The sequence below is a fragment of the Bos javanicus genome, chromosome 7, assembly GCF_032452875.1.
Source record: "Bos javanicus breed banteng chromosome 7, ARS-OSU_banteng_1.0, whole genome shotgun sequence".
Lineage (NCBI taxonomy): Eukaryota > Metazoa > Chordata > Mammalia > Artiodactyla > Bovidae > Bos > Bos javanicus.
Window position 1 is genome coordinate 10,165,640 of NC_083874.1, and position 23,915 is coordinate 10,189,554.

General features: G+C 40.7%; 1 protein-coding gene and 1 pseudogene across 1 annotated transcript; both read left to right on the forward strand.

Annotated features, from left to right (window-relative positions):
• Positions 1–8,719: 8,719 nt before the first annotated feature.
• Positions 8,720–9,807, forward strand: LOC133250513 (olfactory receptor 7A17-like). Its single transcript, XM_061421833.1, has one exon. It carries the CDS (start codon positions 8,742–8,744, stop codon positions 9,708–9,710), a length of 969 nt encoding a protein of 322 aa, XP_061277817.1. The 5' UTR covers positions 8,720–8,741; the 3' UTR covers positions 9,711–9,807.
• A 12,120-nt stretch (positions 9,808–21,927) lies between these two features.
• Positions 21,928–23,021, forward strand: LOC133251856 (olfactory receptor 7A10-like; annotated as a pseudogene).
• Positions 23,022–23,915: the final 894 nt, after the last annotated feature.

A 23,915-nucleotide genomic window follows, 5' to 3' on the forward strand; every position in this document is an offset into this window, starting at 1 on the left:
GCCTCCTTGTAACCCCATGGACTGTAGCCTGCAGTCTCCTCTGTCCATGGGATTCTCCAGGCAAGAATACTGGAATGGGTTCCCATTTCCTCCTCCATGGAATCATTCCCATCCAGGGATCAAATCCACATTTCCTGTGTCTCCTGCATTGCAGGCAGATTCTTTACTCACTGGGCAATCAGGAAAGACCTTTGCTGAAAAGTTTTATATGCATTCTTATGTAGAAAGAGTTGGAAATGACTGAGCACACACAAACACATATATACACATATATATTTATCTCTGTGTTACACATTTACTCTTTGATCAAAATTTGTCTCTGAGAACCCTTTGTAACACTCCAACCCTTTGTTGGAGTGTTTTTATTCCTGTCTTTGCTCACATTATTCAAAATAATTTGGAGGCTTTATTTTCTTTCCACAAAATGCTTGCTATTTAGTTATTTTATGTATATATAGATGTATTTGTGAGAATGTTTGGTAATTTATGAAATTTATGTGGTCAGTTATATGCTGTTCTCTCCATTGCTTTTTATATTTTTTATTGAAAGAATTGAGCTGTCACTGTAATATTCTTCACTTAACAATACTTGCTTTAAAAACACGCCAGTGATTGTTTTCCTGCATATTTTTTAGTGCTAATTAATCACTTATTATGGGCTTCCTAAGTGACGCTAGTGGTAAAGAACCCACCTGCCAATGCAGGAGACATAAGAGAAATAGCTGGATCCCTGGGTCTGAAAGATGCCCTAGAGGAGAACAGGGCAACCCACTCCAGTATTCATGCCTGGAGAATCCCATGAACAAAGGAGCCTGGTGGGCTCTGGTGCATAGGGTTGCAAAGAGTTGGACATGTCTGTAACAACTAACACACACACACACACACACACACACACACACACACAACCACCTATTAAACATATTTCTAACTTTTACTCTCTTCTTCCTTATTGTTCCTTTTAATCTTTTGTGGTTAAATGTATTTCTAAAACTTGTATTACTTTTAGACATCATGTAGAAATCATTTTTTAACCATTTGATTAAATGTCACCTTTGTCTTTCATGAACATATTTGAATCCATGTATCTTTAGTTAAGAAAAAAAAATTGAACTTGAATACTGATTCCTCTTTGCATTTAAAATATATTATTTCCAATTCTTTGGCAATTTAACATTGAATTAGCGGCCAATGTTGGTATCATTAAATTATTACTGTTCAGGTCTTTATGAAACTTAGTTATAGATATTCATTCAATCTTGTTACATTCAGTTATTTTAAAACCACTACCACTTAACCTAGCTTTATTCTCAGTAACATTGTCCCACATATGCTTGGTTTCTTTTAAACTTTTCTTTCTATATTAGGTACAAACACCTATTCATAAACTTTTCTACAAATATATGAATAGAATCCTATACACATCACAGATACTCTTGATTCAGTGCAGTCTTTTTTTTCCCTACCTTTCCTTTACTGGTCAATAACACCCCAGGGATTTTCTTTCAATCAACTAATATCCAATGCAATATAGGTTCATTATTTCAATAGCTGTTTAGTATTTCATAAGGGGCTGTGCTACTCACACTGCAGACTGTCTTTCCTAGTCTTTCTGTTCAAGTTGTTATTATATCATTCCTACAAAAATATTTGAGATTGTTAAATGTAAACTGTGTTTCTAAGCAAGAGCAACTCAATTTCCCTGGGAACACTGAACAAAGCTTGTAGAAATATCTGTCTGTTACTCTGGGAACAGTGGGTGGAGGTCAGGGATGCTCTAGGCATCCTGCAAGACGCAGGAGAGACCCCACCACAGAGAACAACCTATCTGAGAATGTCAACAGTGTTGAGACTGAGAAGCCTCCAGATAAAGGACTTCTGTATTTTTAATATCTGTGCCATTGTTTGGATGGTTTTCCCAACAGTTTAACATCTTAAATTTCTGTCTGCAAATACAGATAGTGCACCTGTGCTCCCTGTTTCAAAGCACCACTGTAAACTGTGTGACAACTCTGTAAGTATTTCCCCAGATGGATGGTTGTGGAAAAGTGTTCTTTCCTTAACTGTTATTGAGATTGATAAAAAATTAATACCTTGAATTGTCATTTTGATGTGTCGATTTTATTATTATATGCTCACACAATATAAACCACTTATTCTACCACTATCAGCTTTTGAAATGATTTTTAAGAATTGTTGTTTCTCAGTTGACCTTTTGGGGACTGTTTTTCCATAAAAATGCTTTTTCATTTTACTTAGTTAAATACAGCATCTTATGCTGGATTTCTTGCTTTAAGGCAGTTTGGCACACTTGTGGATTTTACTGTGTAGTTGCCTGGGATTCTCCAGGCAAGAATACTGGAGTGGCTAGCATTCCCTCCTCCAGGGGATCTTCCTGACCCAGGAATTGAACCTGTCTCTCTTATGCCTCCTGCATTGGCAGGCAGGTTCTTTACCACTAGAGCCACCTGGAAAGCCCCTGTTTCTATATAGGTGCACATATATTCACATATCTCTCTGAAAGTACAATAGTGACCATAGCAGTTGAAGTCTCTGATTATTAGAATTTTGCATTGTCATGGTGAAGTAATAGTACAATGAACATCTATTATAATATAACATCTTCAGGCATGAATCCTATGAAAAAATTTATTCAGGAGAAAAGGATGGATTGACATGGTGTCTGTAGAATTTACAGAGTATAGTTTGAAAAGCCTTTTGCATGTTGAACAAAGACCAGAATAGCATTGGGGTATGCTCATCAGATTTATTTTAAATATATGATAGTGCTTAAACTCCAAGAATAACAAATACATGATGCCCCATAAGGAAACTGGGAAAGAGCTTCCCTCATTCCCTATAGAACAGTAAAAAATTGGTCAAAGACATGGAAAAGATTTGGGGGAAATGTCTTCTATTGCTTTATATAAAACATGTTTAGCTTTTGTTGGTTTTCTTTGGATATTCATTTTTGTTGGTTTATTTACTTTGCCCATTTTTCTTTTGGGGTAGTCAAATACTTCAGGTTTCTTTCATTATAAAAGTATAACTGTTTCTGTCAAGGAAAACATGTATTTTTTTTTGAAAATTATTTTTCCTGGGCATCAAGTATAGATAACTGGAATTGGATTGTTGTGAAACAAAGGAAGCTTTAATTCATCACATAGTCTCAGGGATCATTCAGTTCAATTCAGTTCAGTCACTCAGTCGTATCCAACTCTTTGCAACCCCATGAACTGCAGCATGCCATGCCTCCCTGTCCATCACCAACTCCTGGAGTTCACTCAAACTCACATCCATCGAGTCGGTGATGTCATCCAGCCATCTCATCCTCTGTCATCCCCTTCTCCTCCTGCCCTTAATCCCTCCCAACATCAGAGTCTTTTCCAATGAGTCAACTCTTCACATGAGGTGGCCAAAGTACTGGACCATTAGAGCTTATTAAATCTTTTATCCTCTAATGTCTATTTCATTTCCCTCTCTTCTCTCTCTTCCCTTCCTCTCTTTCACACATACACACATACTTTTTATATTTCTTTAAATATAAACCTGAAAGTGATCATAAAAATGAACCCCAAGTTTATTGGGTTCTGGGCAGGCCACGAACTGGAATTTCTGGATACCATTTATACATTCTGTAGGAGAAAGATGATCTGACATGATCAGCTTGAGTTATAATGGTATATGGTGTGAGCAGGGTGGTTCTGGGTGAGAAATGTATTGTAGGAACATAGCCCAGGAAGACATGGTGTGAGCATGTGTGTGTGTGTGTGTCTTTGTGAGTGTGTGCTTGTGCCTTGAGAGCAGTTCTTAAAGCAGAGGCGCTTGGACTCATCTATTAAGGTGCCTTATTACGGAGCCCAGATCTCGGTCAGCAGAAGGTACTAAGGATGGGAGATGTTTTACTTCACAGGATGCTTTTGCAACTAAATTCATAAAGTGCAAGGAACAAACATTTTCCTTAGGTCCTTTGTAGTGGCCATTGCCTCGCCAAGCACATATTTCTCTTGATATCATACTAGATCCTTTTCTCCCTTTCTTGAGATATCTGTTCACTTATCACCTTGATTGCTGGCCTTACCTGAACACTCAATACATGAAAATACCTCCTCCTGCTGCTGCTGCTAAGTCACTTCAGTCGTGTCCAACTCTGAGACCCCATAGACGGCAGCCCACCAGGATCCCCCATCCCTGGGATTTTCCAGGCAAGAACACTGGAGTGGGTTGCCATTTCCTTCTCCAATGCATGAAAGTGAAAAAAGTGAAGTCACTCAGTCGTGTCTGACCCTCAGTGACCCCATGGACTGAAGCCTTCCAGGCTCCTCCATCCATGGGATTTTCCAGGCAAGAGTACTGAAGTGGGGTGCCATTGCCGTCTCCATACTTCCTACGAATCTCTTTTATATCTAGTTTTGTTTTCTTCATAGCAACTCTTATTATTTGACATATTCAATTATATCTGCACATCATCTTTTACCATATCTGGATTGTGAAAATTTCCGGTTTTCAGCACCATATATATGTTACCTGTATTTGTTTTGAGGGACATGCCAGGTGGCTCAGTGGTAGGAAATCTATCTGGTAATGCAGGAGAGGTGGTTCAATCCCTGGGTTGAGAAGATAACCTGGAGAAGGAAATGGCAACTCATTCCAGTATTCTTGCCTGCAATATGCCATGGATAGAGGAGCCTGGCAGGCTACATACAGTCTGGGGATCTAAAAAGTGCCAGATCCAGATTAACGACTAAACAATATGTGTTTTGAACATGGTTGACACACAATATATATTCTTCAAATGTATGAAAATATTTATCATTCAGTTCAGTCACTCAGTCGTGTCCGACTCTTTGCGACCCCATGAATTGCATCATGGCAGGCCTCCCTGTCCATTACCAAATCCCGGAGTTCACTCAAACTCATGTCCATCGAGTCGGTGATGCAATCCAGTCATCTCATCCTCTGTCATCCCCTTCTCCTCCTGCCCCCAATCCCTCCCAACATCAGAGTCTTTTCCAATGAGTCCACTCTTCACAAGAGGTGGCCAAAGTACTGGAGTTTTAGCCTTAGTAGCATTCCTAACAAAGAACACCCAGGACTGATCTCCTTTAGAATGGACTGGTTGGATCTCCTTGCAGTTCAGGGACTTTAAAGAGTCTTCTCCAACGCCACAGTTTAAAAGCATCAATTCTTCAGCACTCAGCTTTCTTCATAGTTCAACTCTCACAACCATATATGAACACTGGAAAAACCATAGCCTTGACTACATGGACCTTTGTTGGCAAAGTAATGTCTCTGCTTTTCAATATGCTATCTAGGTTGGTCATAACTTTCCTTCCAAGGAGTAAGCATCTTTTAATTTCATGGCTGCAGTCACCATCTGCAGTGATTTTGGAGCCCCCAAAATTAAAGTCTGACACTGTTTCCAATGTTTCCCCATCTATTTCCCATGAAGTGATGGGACCAGATGCCATGATCTTCGTTTTCTGAATGTTGAGCTTTAAGCCAACTTTTTCACTCTCCTCTTTCACTTTCATCAAGAGGCTTTTGAGTTCCTCTTCACTTTCTGCCATAAGGGTGGTGTCATCTGCATATCTGAGGTTATTGATATTTCTCCCAGCAATCTTGATTCCAGCTTGTGCTTCTTCCAGCCCAGCGTTTCTCATGATTTACTCTGCATATAACTTAAATAAGCAGGGTGACGATATACGGTCTTGATGTACTCCTTTTCCTATTTGGAACCAGTCTGTTGTTCCATGTCCAGTTCTAATTTTTGCTTCCTGACCTGCATACAGGTTTCTCAAGAGGCAGGTCAGGTGGTCTGGTATTCCTATCTCTTTCAGAATTTTCCACAATTTATTGTGATCCACACAGTCAAAGGCTTTGGCATAGTCAATAAAGCAAAAATAAATATTTTTCTGGAACTCTTTTGCTTTTTCTATGATCCAGCAGATTGTGATGGCTGGATAGCATCACCAACTTGAAGTACAAGAGTTTGAGTGAACTCCAGGAGTTGGTGATGGGCAGGAGGGCTGGCATGCTGCAGTTCATGGGGTCTCAAAGAGTCGGACATGACTCAGCGACTGAACTGAACTGAACTGAGCAGATGTTGGCAATTTGATCTCTGGTTCCTCTGCCTTTTCTAAAACCAGCTTGGACATCTGGAAGTTCTTGGTTCACGTACTGCTGAAGCCTGGCTCAGAGAATTTTGAGCATTACTTTACTAGCGTGTGAGATTAGTGCAATTGTGCAGTAGTTTGAGCATTCTTTGGCATTGCCTTTCTTTGGGATTGGAATGAAAACGGACCTTTTTAAGTCCTGAGGCCACTGCTGAGTTTTCCAAATTTGCTGGCATATTGAGTGCAGCACTTTCACAGCATCATCTTTCAGGATTTGAAATAGCTCCACTGGAATTCCATCACCTCCACTAGCTTTGTTCATAGTGATGCTTTCTAAGGCCCACTTGACTTCACATTCCAGGACGTCTGGCTCTAAGTGAGTGATCACACCATCGTGATTATCTTGGTCATAAAGATCTTTTTTGTACAGTTCTTCTGTGTATTATTTTCACCTCTTCTTAATATCTTCTGTTTCTGTTAGGTCCATACCATTTTTGTCCTTTTTTTGAGCCCATCTTTGCATGAAATGTTCCCTTGGTATCTCTAATTTTCTTGAAGAGATCTCTAGTCTTTCCCATTCTGTTGTTTTCCTCTATTTCTTTGTGTTGATCGCTGAGGAAGGCTTTCTTATTTCTCCTTGCTAGTCTTTGGAATTCTGCATTCAGACGCTTATATCTTTCCTTTTCTCCTTTGCCTTTTGCTTCTCTTCTTTTCACAGCTAATTGTAAGGCTTACTCAGACAGCCATTTTGCTTTTTTCATTTCTTTTCCATGGGGATGGTCTTGATCTCTGTTTCCTGTACAATGTCATGAACCTCCATCCATATTTCACCAGGCACTATATCAGATCTAGTCCCTTGTATCTATTTCTCACTTCCACTGTATAATCAAAAGGGATTTGATCTAGGTCACACCTGAATGGTCTAGTGGTTTTCCCTACTTTCTTCAATTTAAGTCTGATTTTGGCAATAAGGAGTTCATGATCTGAGCCACAGTCAGCTCCCAGTCTTGTTTTTGCTGACTGTATAGAGCTTCTCCATCTTTGGCTACAAAGAATATAATCAGTCTGATTTCGGTGTTGACCATCTGGTGATATCCTTGCTTAGAGTCTTCTCTTGTGTTGTTGGAAGAAGATGTTTGCTATGACCAGTGCATTCTGTTGGCACAACTCGATTAGCCTTTGCCCTGCTTCATTCCATATTCCAAGGTCAAATTTGCATGTTACTCCAGGTGTTTCTTGTCTTCCTACTTTTCCTTCCAGTCCCCTATATTGAAAAGGACATCTTTTTTGGGTGTTCATTCTAAAAGTTATTGTAGGTCTTCATAGAACCGTTCAACTTCAGCTTCTTCAGTGTTACTGGTTGGGGCATAGACTTGGATTACTGTGATATTTAGTGGTTTGCCTTGGAAACGAACAGAGATCATTCTGTCATTTTTTAGATTGCATCAAAGTACTGCATTTCGGACTCTTTTGTTGACCGTGATGGCTACTCCATTTCTTCTAAGGAATTCTTACCTGCAGTAGTGGGTATAACGGTCATCGTAGTTAAATTCACCCATTCTGGTCCATTTTAGTTTGCTGATTCCTAGAGTGTCAATGTTCACTCTTGCTATTGCCTGTTTGACCACTTCCAATTTGCCTTGATTCATGGACCTAACATTCCAGGTTACTATTCAATATTGTTCTTTACAGAATCAGATGTTGCTTCTATCACCAGTCTCGTCCACAACTGGGTATTGTTTTTGCTTGGCTCCATCCCTTCATTCTTTCTGGAGTTATTTCTCCACTGATCTCCAGTAGCATATTGGGCACCTACCAACCTAGGGAGTTCCTCTTTCAGTATCCTATCATTTTGCCTTTTCATACTGTTCATGGGGTTTGCCATTCCCTTCTCCAGTGGACCACATTCTGTCAGACCGCTCCACCATGACTTGTCTGTCTTGGGTGGCCCCACATGGCATCGTTTACTTTCATTGAGTTAGACAAGGCTGTGGTCCATGTGATTAGATTGACTAGTTTTCTGTGATTATGGTTTCAGTGTGTCTGCCCTCTGATGCCCCCTCACAACACCTACCATCTTACTTGGGTTTCTCTTACCTTGGACTTGGGGTATCTCTTCACAGCTGCTCCAGCAAAGTGCAGCTGCTGCTCCTTAGCTTGGACGAGGGGTACCTCCTCACCACCACCCCCCTGACCTTGAATGTAGAGTAGCTCCTCTCTGCCCTCCTGGGCCTGCACAGCCACCACTTTTTTAATTTACTGGCGGGGCGGGGTATGTGTGCAGGGGCGGCAAGAATACTGGAGTGGGTTGCCATTCCCTCCTCCAGGAGATCTCCCTGAGCCAGGGATTGAACCCAGGTCTCCTGCACTGTAGGCAGATGCTTTACCATCTGAACCACTAGGGAAGTTACATTTCTCATGACAACAGTAGAATGCATGATTTCTTTGGGAATATGCTGAGAATGGGTCAAAAATGCCCAGGTAGAGATGAAATAGAACTTTTCTAAACACAAGATATTAAAATTAATTTATTGAGAGCAAAATAGAAATTGCATTATGTGAGTTATGCTAATTTGTGTGAACATTACTCATGTTATTTTCATTTTTCCTGGTAGTCACCTCCACCACATGGAACCAGGTAACAATACACAATCTTCGGAACTTTTTCTTCTGGGATTCTCAGAGGATCCAGAATTGCAGCCCCTCATCTTTGGACTTTTCCTCTGCATGTACCTGATCACTGTGTTTGGAAATCTGCTCATTATCCTGGTCATCATCTCTGACTTCCACCTTCACACTCCCATGTACTTCTTCCTCTCCAACTTGTCCTTTGTAGACATCTGCTTCACCTCTACAACCATCCCAAAGATGCTGAAGAATATCGAGAACCAGAGCAAAGTCATAACCTATGAAGGCTGCATCGTCCAGGTGTATTTTTGCATATTCCTTGCAGGATTAGATGACTTCCTCCTGATAGTGATGGCCTACGACCGCTTTGTGGCCATATGCCACCCCCTGCACTACACAGTCGTCATGAACCCTCGGCTCTGTGGACTGCTGGTATTGGTGTCCTGGATGGTGAGTGCTATGCATTCCTTGTTACAAAGTTTAGTGGCTTTGCAGCTGACTTTCTGTACAAAGGTGGAAATTCCCCAATTTTTTTGTGAACTCAATCAGATGGTCCAACTTGCCTGTTCTGACACCTTTCTTAATAACATGGTGATGTATTTGGCATCAGTGCTACTAGCTGGTGGGCCGTTTGCTGGTATCCTTTACTCTTACTCTAAGATAGTCTCTTCCATACGAAGAATCTCATCAACTCAGGGAAAGTTTAAAGCATTTTCCACTTGTGCATCTCATCTCGCAGTTGTCTTTTTATTTTATTGTACGAGCCTAGGAGTGTACCTTAGCTCTGCTGCTACACACAGCTCACACTCAAGTGCAATAGCCTCCGTGATGTACACTGTGGTCACACCCATGCTGAACCCATTCATCTACAGTCTGAGGAACAAAGACATAAAGAGGGCTCTGAAGAGAGTCTGTGAAATAGTAGGTATAAAAAGGCCAATTGTCCTGGGGCAGATGAAGTGCCCTTGACTGCATTGCTCAGAGCCTGAGAAACAGTAATTGTGACACTTTCCTCAGTGTGGAATAAAATTTGCTACTTCTACTTATTTCCTTGGATGTCCATTTTTATAAAAATTCAACTTTTCTATACAATCTCAGTTACTCACATCATTAAACTTTCTTTTCATTCTATCATTTAGGTATTTTTTTTTAAGTTGTGCTTTTTTCTACTTCAAAATTTTCCAAACTTTGAATATGAAATATTTGGGCATTTCTATTTTTTATGGGTGACACGAGGAATAATACTTTCTTAAATGACAGATGTCATCCTGAGTAATTTTTGCGTTGCTTTGGAAACAAATGTTATGAGATATATTACTAATGTAAAAAAGTGTACAAGTGAAATCCAAGGCAATTTATATAATTTTATAAGAGGGTTGACTGAATCAGAGGGTGTGGAGCTATGTATAAGGAAGATTGATTGCAATGTTACAGGCAAATTTTCAATTGCACAAGGTGCCATTGCTCCAAACGCTGCATTATTCAAGGGTCAAATATTTCTATATGTATAGTGTGTGTATATATCTCATGATCAAAGATGATGCACTAGAGAGCTTGGCTGCCTATCCAGTCATGTGGTTCAGTTCACAATTTGTGAAAACATGCTTGCCAATATCCTGCTTACCTAGGAAGAAACTGCAATGGAATAAGTTTTTAATATAATTATCTGTAATACAATTTAAAAACAGTAGTGAATGCTATCTTTAAATATTAGAATAAATGCACAGAATGAAATTACTGAAATTGATCTCAGTTCTATACCTTTTTAAATTTTATTCAGTTACATGTTGCTGCATAACCATTCATCCTAACAGTAACTGCTCTAATATAATGTCTTTATTATCAAATGAGATTTGATATTAAGGAGTTGTTCTGATCTCTGCTGGATTTCTCATGAGTCTATGTTTCTCAGTAATTCTATGTGTTGGAACTCTAAAGCTCATCCATGAGGTTGTATGGAGCCATGTAGCAATTCTTTCTTCTCTAATATGTGATAGTCTTCTCCATTTATTTGTGTATTTTAATCTTATGCTTATGCATGTGTCCTCAGCAGTGTCTGGTCTTTGTGACCCCAGGGACTTTAGCTCACCAGGCTCCTCTGTCCATGGGCTTCTCCAGGCAAGAATACTGGAGTGGGTTGCCATTTCCCCTTCAGGGAATTTTCTTGATCCTGGGATCAAACCTACATCTCCTTCATCTCTTGCATTGGCAGGTGGATTCTTAACCACTGAGCCCCCTGGAAAGCCCGACTTTTAACCGTATAGATTGTGGGGAAAAGTTTATTACCGGTGACATCAGTATTATGGTGGCAGAAGACACTCCCTTTGTTTCTCCCCTCGATCTACAACTTGTAGATAACATCATTCATATATAAAGTTTTTTTTTTTTTTTTTCCTACCAAACACATCGGGACACCAGAGATACACACAGTTGTATGTCTGAAGGTGAGCAGATTTTTCACATGGAGGAGATGGAGTCAGGGGAACAGCAGAGGCAGTGATGCTGATCCCAGCCCATGGCTGAGACTGCTGAGCCCGCAGCCCCAGAGCACCTGGGCGTCCCACTGGAGGTGGTATACATAGCCCTGGCCTCCTGGATGCAGTGGCAAAGGCAGGCCCAGGGAACCAAGCATCAGTGGGGGTGGGCAGGGGCTCAAACAAGGTCACCCTGCATGTGGCAAGAGCACCTACCACTCTGGGAGCCCCCAGCAAAGATGCCAGCCACATCAGGGACCCTGACAACACCAGGCCACCAGTGATGCTGGAGGCACAATCATTGATGGCAAGGACAATGATAATGCCTTTGGAAGAGGCCATGAAATGCAAAAAAATGTAGTTCCTCAAATATAGCCAGGAGCAGCTCATGTGAAACAAACCTAAACCTTGTGCCACAAAGTCACTTAATTAATGCATATATATGGAATTTAGAAAGATGGTAAAGATAACCCTGTATGCAAGACAGCAAAAGAGACACAGATGTATAGAACAGTCTTTTGGACTCTGTGGGAGAGGGAGAGGGTGGGGTGATTTGGGAGAATGGCGTTGAAACATGTATAATATCATATATGAAATGAAAAATAAATAAATGAACTATTGGAAAAGACTCTGATGCTGGGAGGGATTGGGGGCAGGAGGAGAAGGGGACGACAGAGGATGAGATGGCTGGATGGCATTATTGACTCGATGGACGTCAGTCTGGGTGAACTCCAGGAGTTGGTGATGGACAGGGAGGCCTGGCCTGCTGCGATTCATGGGGTCGCAAAGAGTCAGATACGACTGAGTGACTGAACTGAACTGAACACCACCCCCCCACCAAAAAAAAAAAAAAGAAAAGAAAAACGTAGGACATTTGTTAGCTATCTGTTGAATTGTTAGAATCAAAGTATACAAGGCTTTACCTACGTAAGAAAACTGCTCGTTCAAATGCATGGACAGAGGAGCAACCCACTGAGCACCATGAAAACCATAGTAACATGGAATCACAAAGAGAAAATGAGAGTTTTCCATGAACTAATTTAACGTCATGTAAGATTGTGATCAACCAAGTGGAGAATTCAAAATAGTGTCATGAAGAAGCTCAACAAGCTACAAGAAAACTCACAAAGACACATCAGTTAGCTGAGGAATAAAAATAATGAACATAAGGAACAGTTTCTAAAATAATGAAAGCTCTCAAACATAAGTAAACAGAAATTCTGGTGCTGAAGAACTCAGTAATTGAGATGAAGGATGAATTACAAAGCACTTGAAGTGGAGACCATATGGAGTAGAGAGATAGTGAGTACAAAGGTAGAATGATTCAGGTAGATGTGAGGACAGAACTAAGATTTTTCTTTTTTTTAATGAAGATGTTCTCTGAGAGACTTCTGACTCTACTAGAACAGGTAAGAAGGATACTGGGTGTCTCAAAAGCAGAAGAGAGGGAGAAAGGATCAGAGAGATTATGTAGAGAAATAATAGCTGAGAATTTTCCAGGTCTAGGGAAGGAACCGAATGCACACATCCACAGAGGTATAATAGGACACATAAATGTTTCAATACAAAAGACCTTCTCCAACACACACGTATTAAAACTGTCAAAAGTCAATGAACGAAAAGACTTCCCTGGTGGTGCAGTAAGCAAGAATCTGCCTGCTAAGGTGGAAACAGGCACTGGGGGTGATGTCTGGTCTGGAAAGATTCCACACGCCACAAAGTCACTAAGCCGGGGCTCCACAACTACTGAGCCTGTACTGTAGAGCCTGTGCTCTGCAGCAAGAGAGGTCACCATGGTGAAGAGTAGCGCCCCCCACCTCCATAACCAGAGAAAGCCCCCGCAAAGCAAGGAAGACTCGGTGCAGTCAGAAATGCAGCAAATAAATAAAGAAATTTTAAAAGTCAGTGAAAGAATGCTGTTTTTAGTGAAAGAATTTTTTTTTATATATACTGATATATATATATATATATATATATATATATATATATATATATGGCAATCAACAAGGACCTAGGGTATTAAATACAGGGAAATAAACATAATATCTTCTAATAATCTATACTGGAAAAAGAATATAAAAAAGAATATATGTGTGTGTGTATATGTATGTGTATATATATATATATATATATATATATATATAATTTTGCTGTATACCTGGAACTAATATGACATTGTAAATCAATTACATTTAAATAAAAATTATTAAAAAGAAACAAAATTAAAGGTATCCAGGAAAAAGTGAACACCCTGCAAAGATACCTGCATTGGGTTATCAACAAATTTCTTAGCACAGACTCCACATTCCAAGAGAGAATGGAATATCATTCTCAAACTATTGTGATATAAAAACTGCTAGCCAAGAATCCTCCATCTAGCAAAGATATCCTTCAGATATGAAGAAGAAATAAAGGTTCTACCAGATAAAGAAAAGCTGAGGGAGTTTCACATCCAGAGCTGTCATATAAGCAAAGTTGAAGTGTTCTCTTCTACCTGAAATGAGAAGGCAAAAGTACCCCAAAAATCATGTTGATAGACAGAAACAGAAAACTTAAACTATATATCAGACTAAGTCAACTCAATTAAAATAAATAAATAAACAACCATATTAAAAGTGGGTAAAGGACCCTCAATAGACGTTTTCTCCCAAGGAAGATATACACATGGCCAACAGACACGTGAAAAGAGGCTTAATATCATTAATCTTCAAGGAAAGAGAAACCAAAATCACAGTGAGGTACAACTTCCACAGTAAGAATGGCTATTATCAAAGAAAAAATCAACAAGTTGATGAGGGCCACATGATAACAGGAAACGATATATGGATTTCAAAATTTCTTCTTCTGCAATTATCAGAGAAACCAGAACTGCAACACTTCATATTTGCACATTTTCTCTCCATGTACCAGATCACTGTGCTCAGAAACCTGTTTATTATCCTGGTCACCATCAATGACTCCCACCTCCACAGTTCAGTTCAGTTCAGTCACTCAGTCTTATCTGACTCTTTGCGACCCCATGAATCGCAGCAGGCCAGGCCTCCCTGTCCATCACCAACTCCCGGAGTTCACCCAGACTGACGTCCATCGAGTCAATAATGCCATCCAGCCATCTCATCCTCTGTCGTCCCCTTCTCCTCCTGCCCCCAATCCCTCCCAGCATCAGAGTCTATTCCAATGAGTCAACTCTTCCATGAGGTGGCCAAAGTACTGGAGTTTCAGCTTTAGCATCATTCCTTCCAAAGAAATCCCAGGCTGATCTCCTTCAGAATGGACTGGTTGGATCTCCTTGCAGCCCAAGGGACTCTCAAGAGACTTCTCCAGCACCACAGTTCAAAAGCATCAATTCTTCAGCACTCAGCCTTCACAGTCCAACTCTCACATCCGTACATGACCACAGGAAAAACCATAGCCTTGACTAGATGAATCTTCATTGGCAAAGTAATGTTTCTGCTTTTCAATATGCCATCTAGGTTGGTCATAACTTTCCTTGCAAGGAGTAAGCGTCACCATCTGCAGTGATGTTGGAGCCCCCCAAAATAAAGTCTGACACTGTTTCCACTCTTCCCCCATCTATTTCCCATGAAATGATGGGACCAGATGCCGTGATCTTCGTTTTCTGAATGTTGAGCTTTAAGCCAACTTTTTCACTCTCCTCTTTCACTTTTATCAAGAAGCTCTTTAGTTCCTCTTCACTTTCTGCCACAAGGCTGGTGTAATCTGCATATCTGAGGTTCTTGATATTCCTCCTGGCAATCTTGATTCCAGCTTGTGCTTCTTCCAGCCCAGTGTTTCTCATGATGTACTCTGCATATAAGTTAAATAAGCAGGGTGACAATATACAGCCTTGACATACTACTTTTCCTATATGGAACCAGTCTGTTGTTCCATGTCCAGTTCTAACTGTTGCTTCCTGACCTGCATACAAATTTCTCAAGAGGCAGATCAGTTGTTATGGTATTCCCATCTCTTTCAGAATTTTCCACAGTTTATTGTGATCCACACAGTCAAAGGCTTTGGCATAGTCAATAAAGCAGAAAGAGATATTTTTCTGGAACTCTCTTGCTTTTTCCATGATCCAGTGGATGTTGGCAATTGGATCTCTGGTTCCTCTGCCTTTTATAAAACCAGCTTGAACATCAGGAAGTTCATGGTTCACATATTGCTGAAGCCTGGCTTAGAGAATTTTGAGCATTATTTTACTAGCATGTGAGATGAGTGCAATTGTGCAGTAGTTTGAGCACTCTTTGGCATTGCCTTTCTTTGGGATTGGAATGAAAACTGACCTTTTCCAATCCTGTGGCCAATGCTGAGTTTTCCAAATTTGCTGACATATTGAGTGCAGCACTTTCACAACATCACCTTTCAGGATTTGAAGTAGCTCAACTGGAATTCCATCACCTCCACTAGCTTTGTTCGTAGTGATGCTCTACATACCCATGCAATTCTTCTTTTCCAATCTGTTCTTTTAAGGTATGTTTCATATTCACCACCATCCTGAAGAAGGCAAAGCTGTAACCTATGAATATACTTTTACCTACTCTTTGTAGATTTGGGCAGCATTGTACTGACCACAAAGACCTATGACCACTTCATGGCCATCTATCAAATTCTGCACTAACCTGTTGCCATGAACCCCGCCCCACCCACATACACTTTGTGGATTGCTGGTTCTGGTGTTTGGTTCATGAGTGCCATGCATTCTTTGTTATAAAGATTAACAGTGTTGCAACTGTCGTTCTGTACCTTCTTGGAATTCTGTACTTTTCCTGCAAAATCAAATAAGATGTCCAACTAGTCAATTGTGACACCTTTCTTAATGACATGATGATGTAATTTGAAACTGTTATATTCCAGGTTGGTAATGGACTGGTTTCAAATAGGGAAAGGAATATGTCAAAGCTGTATATTGTCCCTCTGCTTATTTAACTTATATGTGGAGTACATCATGAGAAATGCTGGGTTGGATGAAGCACAAGCTGGAATCAAGATTGCCAGGAGAAATAGCAATAACCTCAGATATGCAGATGACACCACCCTTATGGCAGAAAGTGAAGAGGAACTAAAGAGCCTCTTGATGACAGTGAAAGAGGACAGTGAAAAAGCACTCATAAAATTCAACATTCAAAAAACTAAGATCATGGCATCTGGTCCCATCACTTCAAGGGAAAGAGATGGGGAAACATGAACCAGTCAGAGACTTCATTTTCTTAGGCTCCAAAATTACTGCAGATGGTGACTGCAGTCATGAAATTAAAAGACACTTGCTCTTTGGAAGAAAAGCTTTGACAAACCTCGACAGTGTATTATAAAGCAGGGATTTTGCCAAAAAAGTCCATATAGTCAAAGCTATGATTTTTCCAATAGTCATGTATGGATGTGAGAGTTGGACCATAAAGAAGTCTGTGCACCGAAGAATTGATACTTCTGAACTGTGGTATTGGAGAAGACTCTTGAGAGTCCCTTGGACTGCAAGATCAAACGAGTCAATCCTAAAGCAAACCAATCCTGAATATTCACTGAAGTACTGATGCTCAAGCTCAAGCTCCAATATTTTGGCCACTTGGTGTGAAGAGCTGACTTGTTAAAAAGACCCTGATGCTGGGAAAGATTGAAGGCAGGAGGAGAAGGGGACAAAAGAGGATGAGATGGTTGGATGGCATCATGGACTCGATGGACATGAGTTTGAGCAAGCTCCAGGATATGGTGAGGGACAGGGAAGCCTGGCATGCTGCAGTCCATGCGGTCACAAAGAGATACAACTGAGTGACTGAACAACAAATGTCTTACCTGGGATCTTTTACTCTAAGATAGTTTCCTCTCTATCTGGAATACCATCAGCTTGGGGGAAGTACAAAGTGCTTTCCACCTGTGCATATCAACTCTCACTTGTATCCTTGTTTTACTGGACAGGCTTTGACTGTACCTCAGCCCTGTGACTACTCATGCCCTTCTGCTTAAAGTCAAGTGCAAAAACCTCGGTGATATACACTGTGATCACACCTGTCCTGAGCCCCTTCATCTATAGTCTAATATATGAAGACATACACAGGACTCTGAAAAGATTATTAGAAGTGGCAAGTATCAAAGTACCACCAGTGGTAGTGTTAAAGAAGTTCCCTTCTTTTCAGGGTGTAAAGAATTTGAACTGGAATCTGATATTCTGGCTTAAATGATCAGAAACACAGTCCTTGGACCGCTAGAGACCTGAGGAATCTGAATAAACATTTGAACCACAGACCTTGGTGATTTGTATGAACAAATTGTATGAACAGTGAATTTATAGATATTCTTGTCTGAAATAGGATTTCTCATATTCTTACGCTGCCTTGGACAGGAGAATTATTTATATTGGATGCTGTTCTGTGGTTTATAGGAGATTAGTAGCATCCCTTCAGATAATTCCAAGTATCTCCAGTGTCAAAATCATGTCTGGTTGAGAATCACTGTGACAGAGTTCCAGAACTAAGAGACCTCAATCCAGACTCCAGCCCTTACTTGGTTTGTAGTTTTATTTAGAACATTAAATCCTTCTGAGTTCCAATCTGACAACATAGAATGGAGTTCATAAAAGTGCTACCTCAAAAAACACATTATTTAAAAAATTAAATTTGACAATCACTATACCTGCCTTTGAACTGTGGTGTTGGAGAAGACTCTTGAGAGCCCCTTGAACTGCAAGGAGATCCAACCAGTCCATTCTGAAGGAGATCAGCCTGGGATTTCTTTGGAAGGAATGATGCTAAAGCTGAAACTCCAGTATTTTGGCCACCTCATGCGAAGAGTTGACTCATTGGAAAAGATTCTGATGCTGGGAGGGATTGGGGGCAGGAGGAGAAGGGGACGACAGAGGATGAGATGGCTGGGTGGCATCACTGACTCAATGAACGTGAGTCTGGGTGAACTCCAGGAGTTGGTGATGGACAGGGAGGCCTGGCGTGCTGCGATTCATGGGGTCGCAAAGAGTCAGACATGACTTAGTTATTGAACTGAACTGAACTGATACCATGCTAAGATAGTTTAATGGCCATGTATTAGTCACTCAGTTGTGTCGAACTACATGTGACCGCATGAACTGTAGCCTACCAGGCTCTTCCATCCATGGGATACTCCAGGGAAGAATACTGGAGTGGGTTGCTATTTCCTCCTCCAGGGAATCTTCCCAACCCAGGGATCAAATCTGCATCTCTAATGTCTCCTGCTTTGGCAGGCATATTCTTTACCACTGAGCTACCTGGGAAGCCTGGTTTATGGTCATATTAATATCATATCAAGCTTCTCTGATAACTCAGTTAGTAAAGAATCCACCTGCAACACAGGAGATCCTCGTTCAATTCCTGTGTCTGGAAGATCCATCGGATAAGGGATAGGCTACCCAGTCCAGTATTCCTGGGCTTCCCTTGTGGCTCAGCCGGTAAATAATCTGCCTGGAATGCGGGAGACCTGTGTTTGATCCCTGGGTTGGGAAGATTCCTGGGAAAGGGAATGGCTACCCAATCCAGGACGCTTGCTTGCAGATTTCATGACTGTATAGTCCATGTGGGGCAAAGAGTCAGACACGACTGAGCGATTTTCACTTATCATATCAACATATGGTATTTCATATGTTGATATGATATAAATATTTTTCTTATAGTATAAACATTTTATAATGAGAGACTAAAGGGCAGCTGTTGACTTCTGATATATCTGAGAAACTTGTAATTGGCTTGGAAAAACTAGCATGAATCCAGGCAGTATAATACCCACAATTTAATACTGAAGGAGCAATGTTATCCACAGTTCTGAAGAGGGAAATAGTAGTTTTAAAGATTTCAGTAGTTTATTTTGTTGTTATTGTTTTCCTCTACCACAAATCAAAGCTTTGGAGACCCAAGGGACCTCATCAAGACAAATCCTCAGTGTTATGGTTTAAAAAAGATTTTGATCTCAGGGGTGTGATGAGGTTCTGGGAACCTTAGTGCTTTGAAAGCAGGAGAATTGAAGGGGAAGGAAGGAATGATAAAAACTGAATCACCCAACTTATAATGCAATCACCTAGCAACAGAGAATCAACAGAAAAATAATTGCATTGTGTCCAGCCCAGTGTCCCCAAGGGAAATCATGTACTTGGAGGCTTGAGTAACAAAAGGAAAATATACCCAATTAGCTGACGTGTGTGCATGCTTGCTACGTCCCTTCAGTCCTGTCCAATTCTTTGAGACCCCATGGACTGTAGCCCTCTAGGCAACTCTGTCTGTGGGATTCTCCAGGCAAGAACACTGGAGTGGGTTGCCATGCAGTCCTCCAGGGGATTTTCCTGACCCAGGGATCAAGCCCCCATCTCCTGTGACTCCTGCATTGCAGGTGGATTCTTTATCACTGAGCCTCCAGAGAAGCCCTGTGAGCTGACACAAGAATCTGGTAATATCTCCTTTGCTGCAGCCCCTCAGCCTGTGCCACTTTGGTTGATGAGGGCCTAGTTCTTAATTTAGATTCCTGAATCTCTCTGGGACACAATGCTTGATTTTATCCCTTCCTGTTGTCTTGTTTAGGTACAAAAATTCTGTCTGCATCATTAATCATTTAGAAAGGAACTTGGACTTCTACAGGGAACGCCTTCTCTCTCAATCTGCAGGCAGGTGAGAGCTCCACACACATTTCAGGAGAGGGTCAGAGAGGACAGAAGCCGGGAGCATGTACCCGAGGTCACCTGAGGACTAATCTAGCATAGTCCAGAGGCCAGAGGTCACTGTGGTTATTATCTGGCTTTCCTGATATTAGTGTATCTATTTAGGTCTAAAAATAAAGTGAACCCTTCACTCGTCAGTGTTGACAAATGGTAATAAAGGAAGTTCAGTTAGAAGGGATGGTTGTGGTGGTTTAGCTGCTAAGTTGTATCTGATCCTTTTGCGACCCCATGGACTGTAGCCCACCTGTCTCCTCTGTCCATGGAATTTCCCAGGCCAGAATCCTGGAGTGGGTTGCAATTTCCTTCTCCAGGGAATCTTCCTGACCAAGGGACTGAAACTTGGCCTCCTGGATTGCAGGCGGATTTTTTACTAATGAGCCACCAAGGAAGCCCCATTAGAAGGAATGGGAGGCATCAAAGGCTTCCAGTAAAAGTAGACAATAAGTCTAATAATCTTATTTATGAACTGAAGTAAGCAAATAGGAAGACTCCTCAAGAAAAAGAAATATTCTGCTTCTTCATGTAAAATATATTCAATTTTTGTGGATTTCATTTATTTCTGATTTTGAATTGGTAGTTTATGTTCCATTTGCTTATTCTCTTGGGATATTTAAACTGTAAGTTATATCACATCATGAATATATCCCTGTTTATGTCTTTGGAAAACTATGTTTTTCTTTATTATTATTTTTTGGGCATCAAGGAGATGCCACTGGAATTGGAATATTGATGAAGCAAGGAAACTTTTCTTTGATGCATTGTCTCAGGGGTCATTTGAGCTTATTGCATATTTTCCCTCTTAATTTGCCTATGTCCATTTCATTTCTCTTTTTTCTTTCTTTCTCATGCTTTTCATTCTTCTCTAAATACCGAGAAGAAATTGGCCTTACCAACGTTGATCCCCAAATTTATTGTTCTATAGGAAGCTTATAAACTGGAAATTGGGGGTGGGATGTGTAGGGAGATAAGAGGGAGGTTCAGAAGGGAGGGAATATATGTATGCATATGGTTGATTCATGTTGAGGTTTGACAGAAAACAACAAAATTCTGTAAAGCTATTATGCTTCAATTAAAAAACACATAAATTAAAAAAAAATCTTGGAACTTCTGAGTAAAAGTGATACATTCTTTGGAGAATAATAATTTGATCTGACAAACTTGATGTGTTAACTATTCATTGCCTAATGAGGGTGGATCTGGGTGACCAGTTTATGATAGTAACACAAGCCAGAAACATTGTGTGTGTGTGTGTGTGTATGTGTGTGTGTGTGCATGTGTGTGTTTGCCTATGCCTTGTGAAGAGAGACCAGTGCTTAAAGCAGAGGCATCTGTACTCATATGTTAAGATGACTTATAATACAGAGGTCAGAAGTTGTTCAATAGATGGAATGAAGTAGGGAAACTGACATAATTCACAGGATGGTTTTAAACTAAATTCATAAAATACAAGGAACCACATGGAAGGAGGGATTCTCTATGTGCTGAAGATTCAGCTGTAGCAGGGAGGCCACCTTGCTCCTCAGCATCCTGACAACATCTCTAATCACTCCCCCTCCTACTTATTCCTTCACCCCACTGGATTCCCTGTTTGCACTTGAACATGTGGAACAAGCATCTTTGTCAGGTTCTTAGCAGTGGCAGCTCCCTCTGCCAGGCACACACTTCTTCTGACATCACAAAGGCTTCTTCTCTCTCTCTTCAGGAGTCTTCAAACATCACCTAGTTTGAAGCTCTTCTCTGAACACTCAGGACAAAATAACACCTCCTACCACTCTCTCCTTTATACCTGGTTTTGTTTTCTTCCTAGCATCTGTGACATTCTGACATATTCTATCATGTTGTATTTGAATATCCTCATTCACCATCCTTGGTTAGGAGAGATTTATTTTTCATCACTTTCTACTGGGTCAGCACTAAATACGTATTTCTCAAATAAATGAAGAAATACCTTATTAGAACTCTAAAATATATGAGCCCTTTGCCAATGAGATGAGAATGGGACAAAAAATCTTTGTCAGGGATGAAATGGAACATACTTTGGAAGAGAACTTTTCTATGAATAAGGTATTAAGATCAATTACTTGAGGGCTAAATAGAAATTGCAGTATTTCAGCTATGTGAATTATGCCAGTTTGTGTGCAAACTAGTCATGTGGTTTTACTTTTTCCTGGTAGTCACCTCCACCCCATGGAATCAGAGAATAATATACGAATTTCAGAATTTCTTCTTCTGGGACTTTCAGAAGAATAAGAACTGCAGCCTCTCATATTTGGGCTCTTCCTCTCCATGTACCTAATCACTGTGTTTGGAAACCTGTTCATCATGTTGGCCGTCAGCTCAGACTCCCACCTCCACACCCCCATGTACTTCTTCCTCTCCAACCTGTCCTTTGTAGACATCTGTTTCACCTCCACCACCATCCCAAAGATGCTATGGAACATCCAGACAGAGAGCAAAGGTATCACCTATGAAGGCTGCATCACCCAGATGTATTTTTACATGCTGTTTGCAGGATTAGATGACATTCTTCTGACAGTGATGGCCTATGATTGGTATGTGGCCATCTGCCACCCCCTGCACTACATGGTCATCATGAGCCCTTGGCTCTGTGGACTGCTGGTTCTGATATCCTGGGTGCAGATTGCCTTGTATTCCTTGGTACACAGCTTAACGGTGTTGTGATTGTCCTTCTGTCCAGTTGTACAAATCCCCCACTTTTTCCGTGAACTCAGTCAGGTGGTAAAACTTGCTAGTTCTGACAACTTTCTTAATAACATAGTGATGTATTTTTCAGCTGTCCTGATCGGTGCTGGTCCTTTGGCTGGTATCCTTTACTCATATTCTAAAATAGTTTCTTGCATATGTAAAATCACATCAGCTCAGGGGAAGTATAAAACATTTTCCACCTGTGTGTCCCACCTCGCAGTTGTCTTCCTATTTTATTTAACAACCTTAGGAGTTTACCTTAGCTCTGCTGCTTCCCACACCCCGCATTCAAGTACAGTCGCCTCGGTCATGTACACTGTGGTCACACCCATGCTGAATCCTTTCATCTACAGTCTGAGAAACCAAGATATAAAAGAGGGTCTAAAGAGATTGTATTTGATGCCAAGTATAAAAGACCAATTGTACTAGTGCTCTGGATTACATAACTCAAAGTATCAAAACCAGACATTGTTCTTTGTTCATTGTGAAATAAAATTTGCTCCTTGCACTTATTTCCTGGGATTTCCATTTTTCTTTCCTTTTTTGAATTCAGTATCTTTATAGAATTTTAGGAATCTCTCTTTTTAAGCTTTATTCTCAGTCTATATATAGACTGTCTGTATATAGAGAGTTTTTGTTTTTTCCTACCCACCATATTCCAAACTTTGAATCAAAAATATTTGGAAATTCCATTTCTTTGATGGAATATCATAGAATTATGAAGAATTTATTAGGAATAATATCTTTTCATGAGAACATTTAGTCTGTTGTTGTTCAGTTATCCAGTTGTGCCCACCTCTCTGTGACCCCACGGATTGCAGCATGGCAGGCCTGCCTGTCCCTCACCCATTCCCAGAGCTTGCCGAAGTTCATGTTCATTGCATTGGTGATGCCATCCAGCCATCTCATCCCCTCATGTCCTCTTCTCCTTCTGTCCTGATCTTTCCCAGCAGCAGGACTTTTCCAATGAGTCATCTGTTTGCATCAGGTGACCAAAATACTGGAACTTCAGCTTCAGCATCAGGCAGTTTAGTGAATATTCAGGGTTAATCTTACTTAAGACTGACTGGTTTGATCTCCTTGCTGTCCAAGGGACTCTCAGGAGTCTTCTCAAGCAGCGTAGTTCAAAGGCATCAATTATTCCACATTCTGCTTTCTTTATGGTCCAGCTCTCACAATGATACGTGACCACTGGGAAGACCATAGCATTGACTATAAGGACCTTTGTTGGCAGAGTAATAATGTTTCTGCTTTTCAACACACTGTCTAGGTTTGCCATCTGTTTTCTGCCAAGAAGCCATCATCTTCTGATTCCATGGCTGC

Coding starts and splice junctions, on each gene's coding strand:
- LOC133250513 (XM_061421833.1), top strand. CDS start 8,742: ATGGAACCAGGTAACAATACACAATCTTCGGAACTTTTTCTTCTGGGA.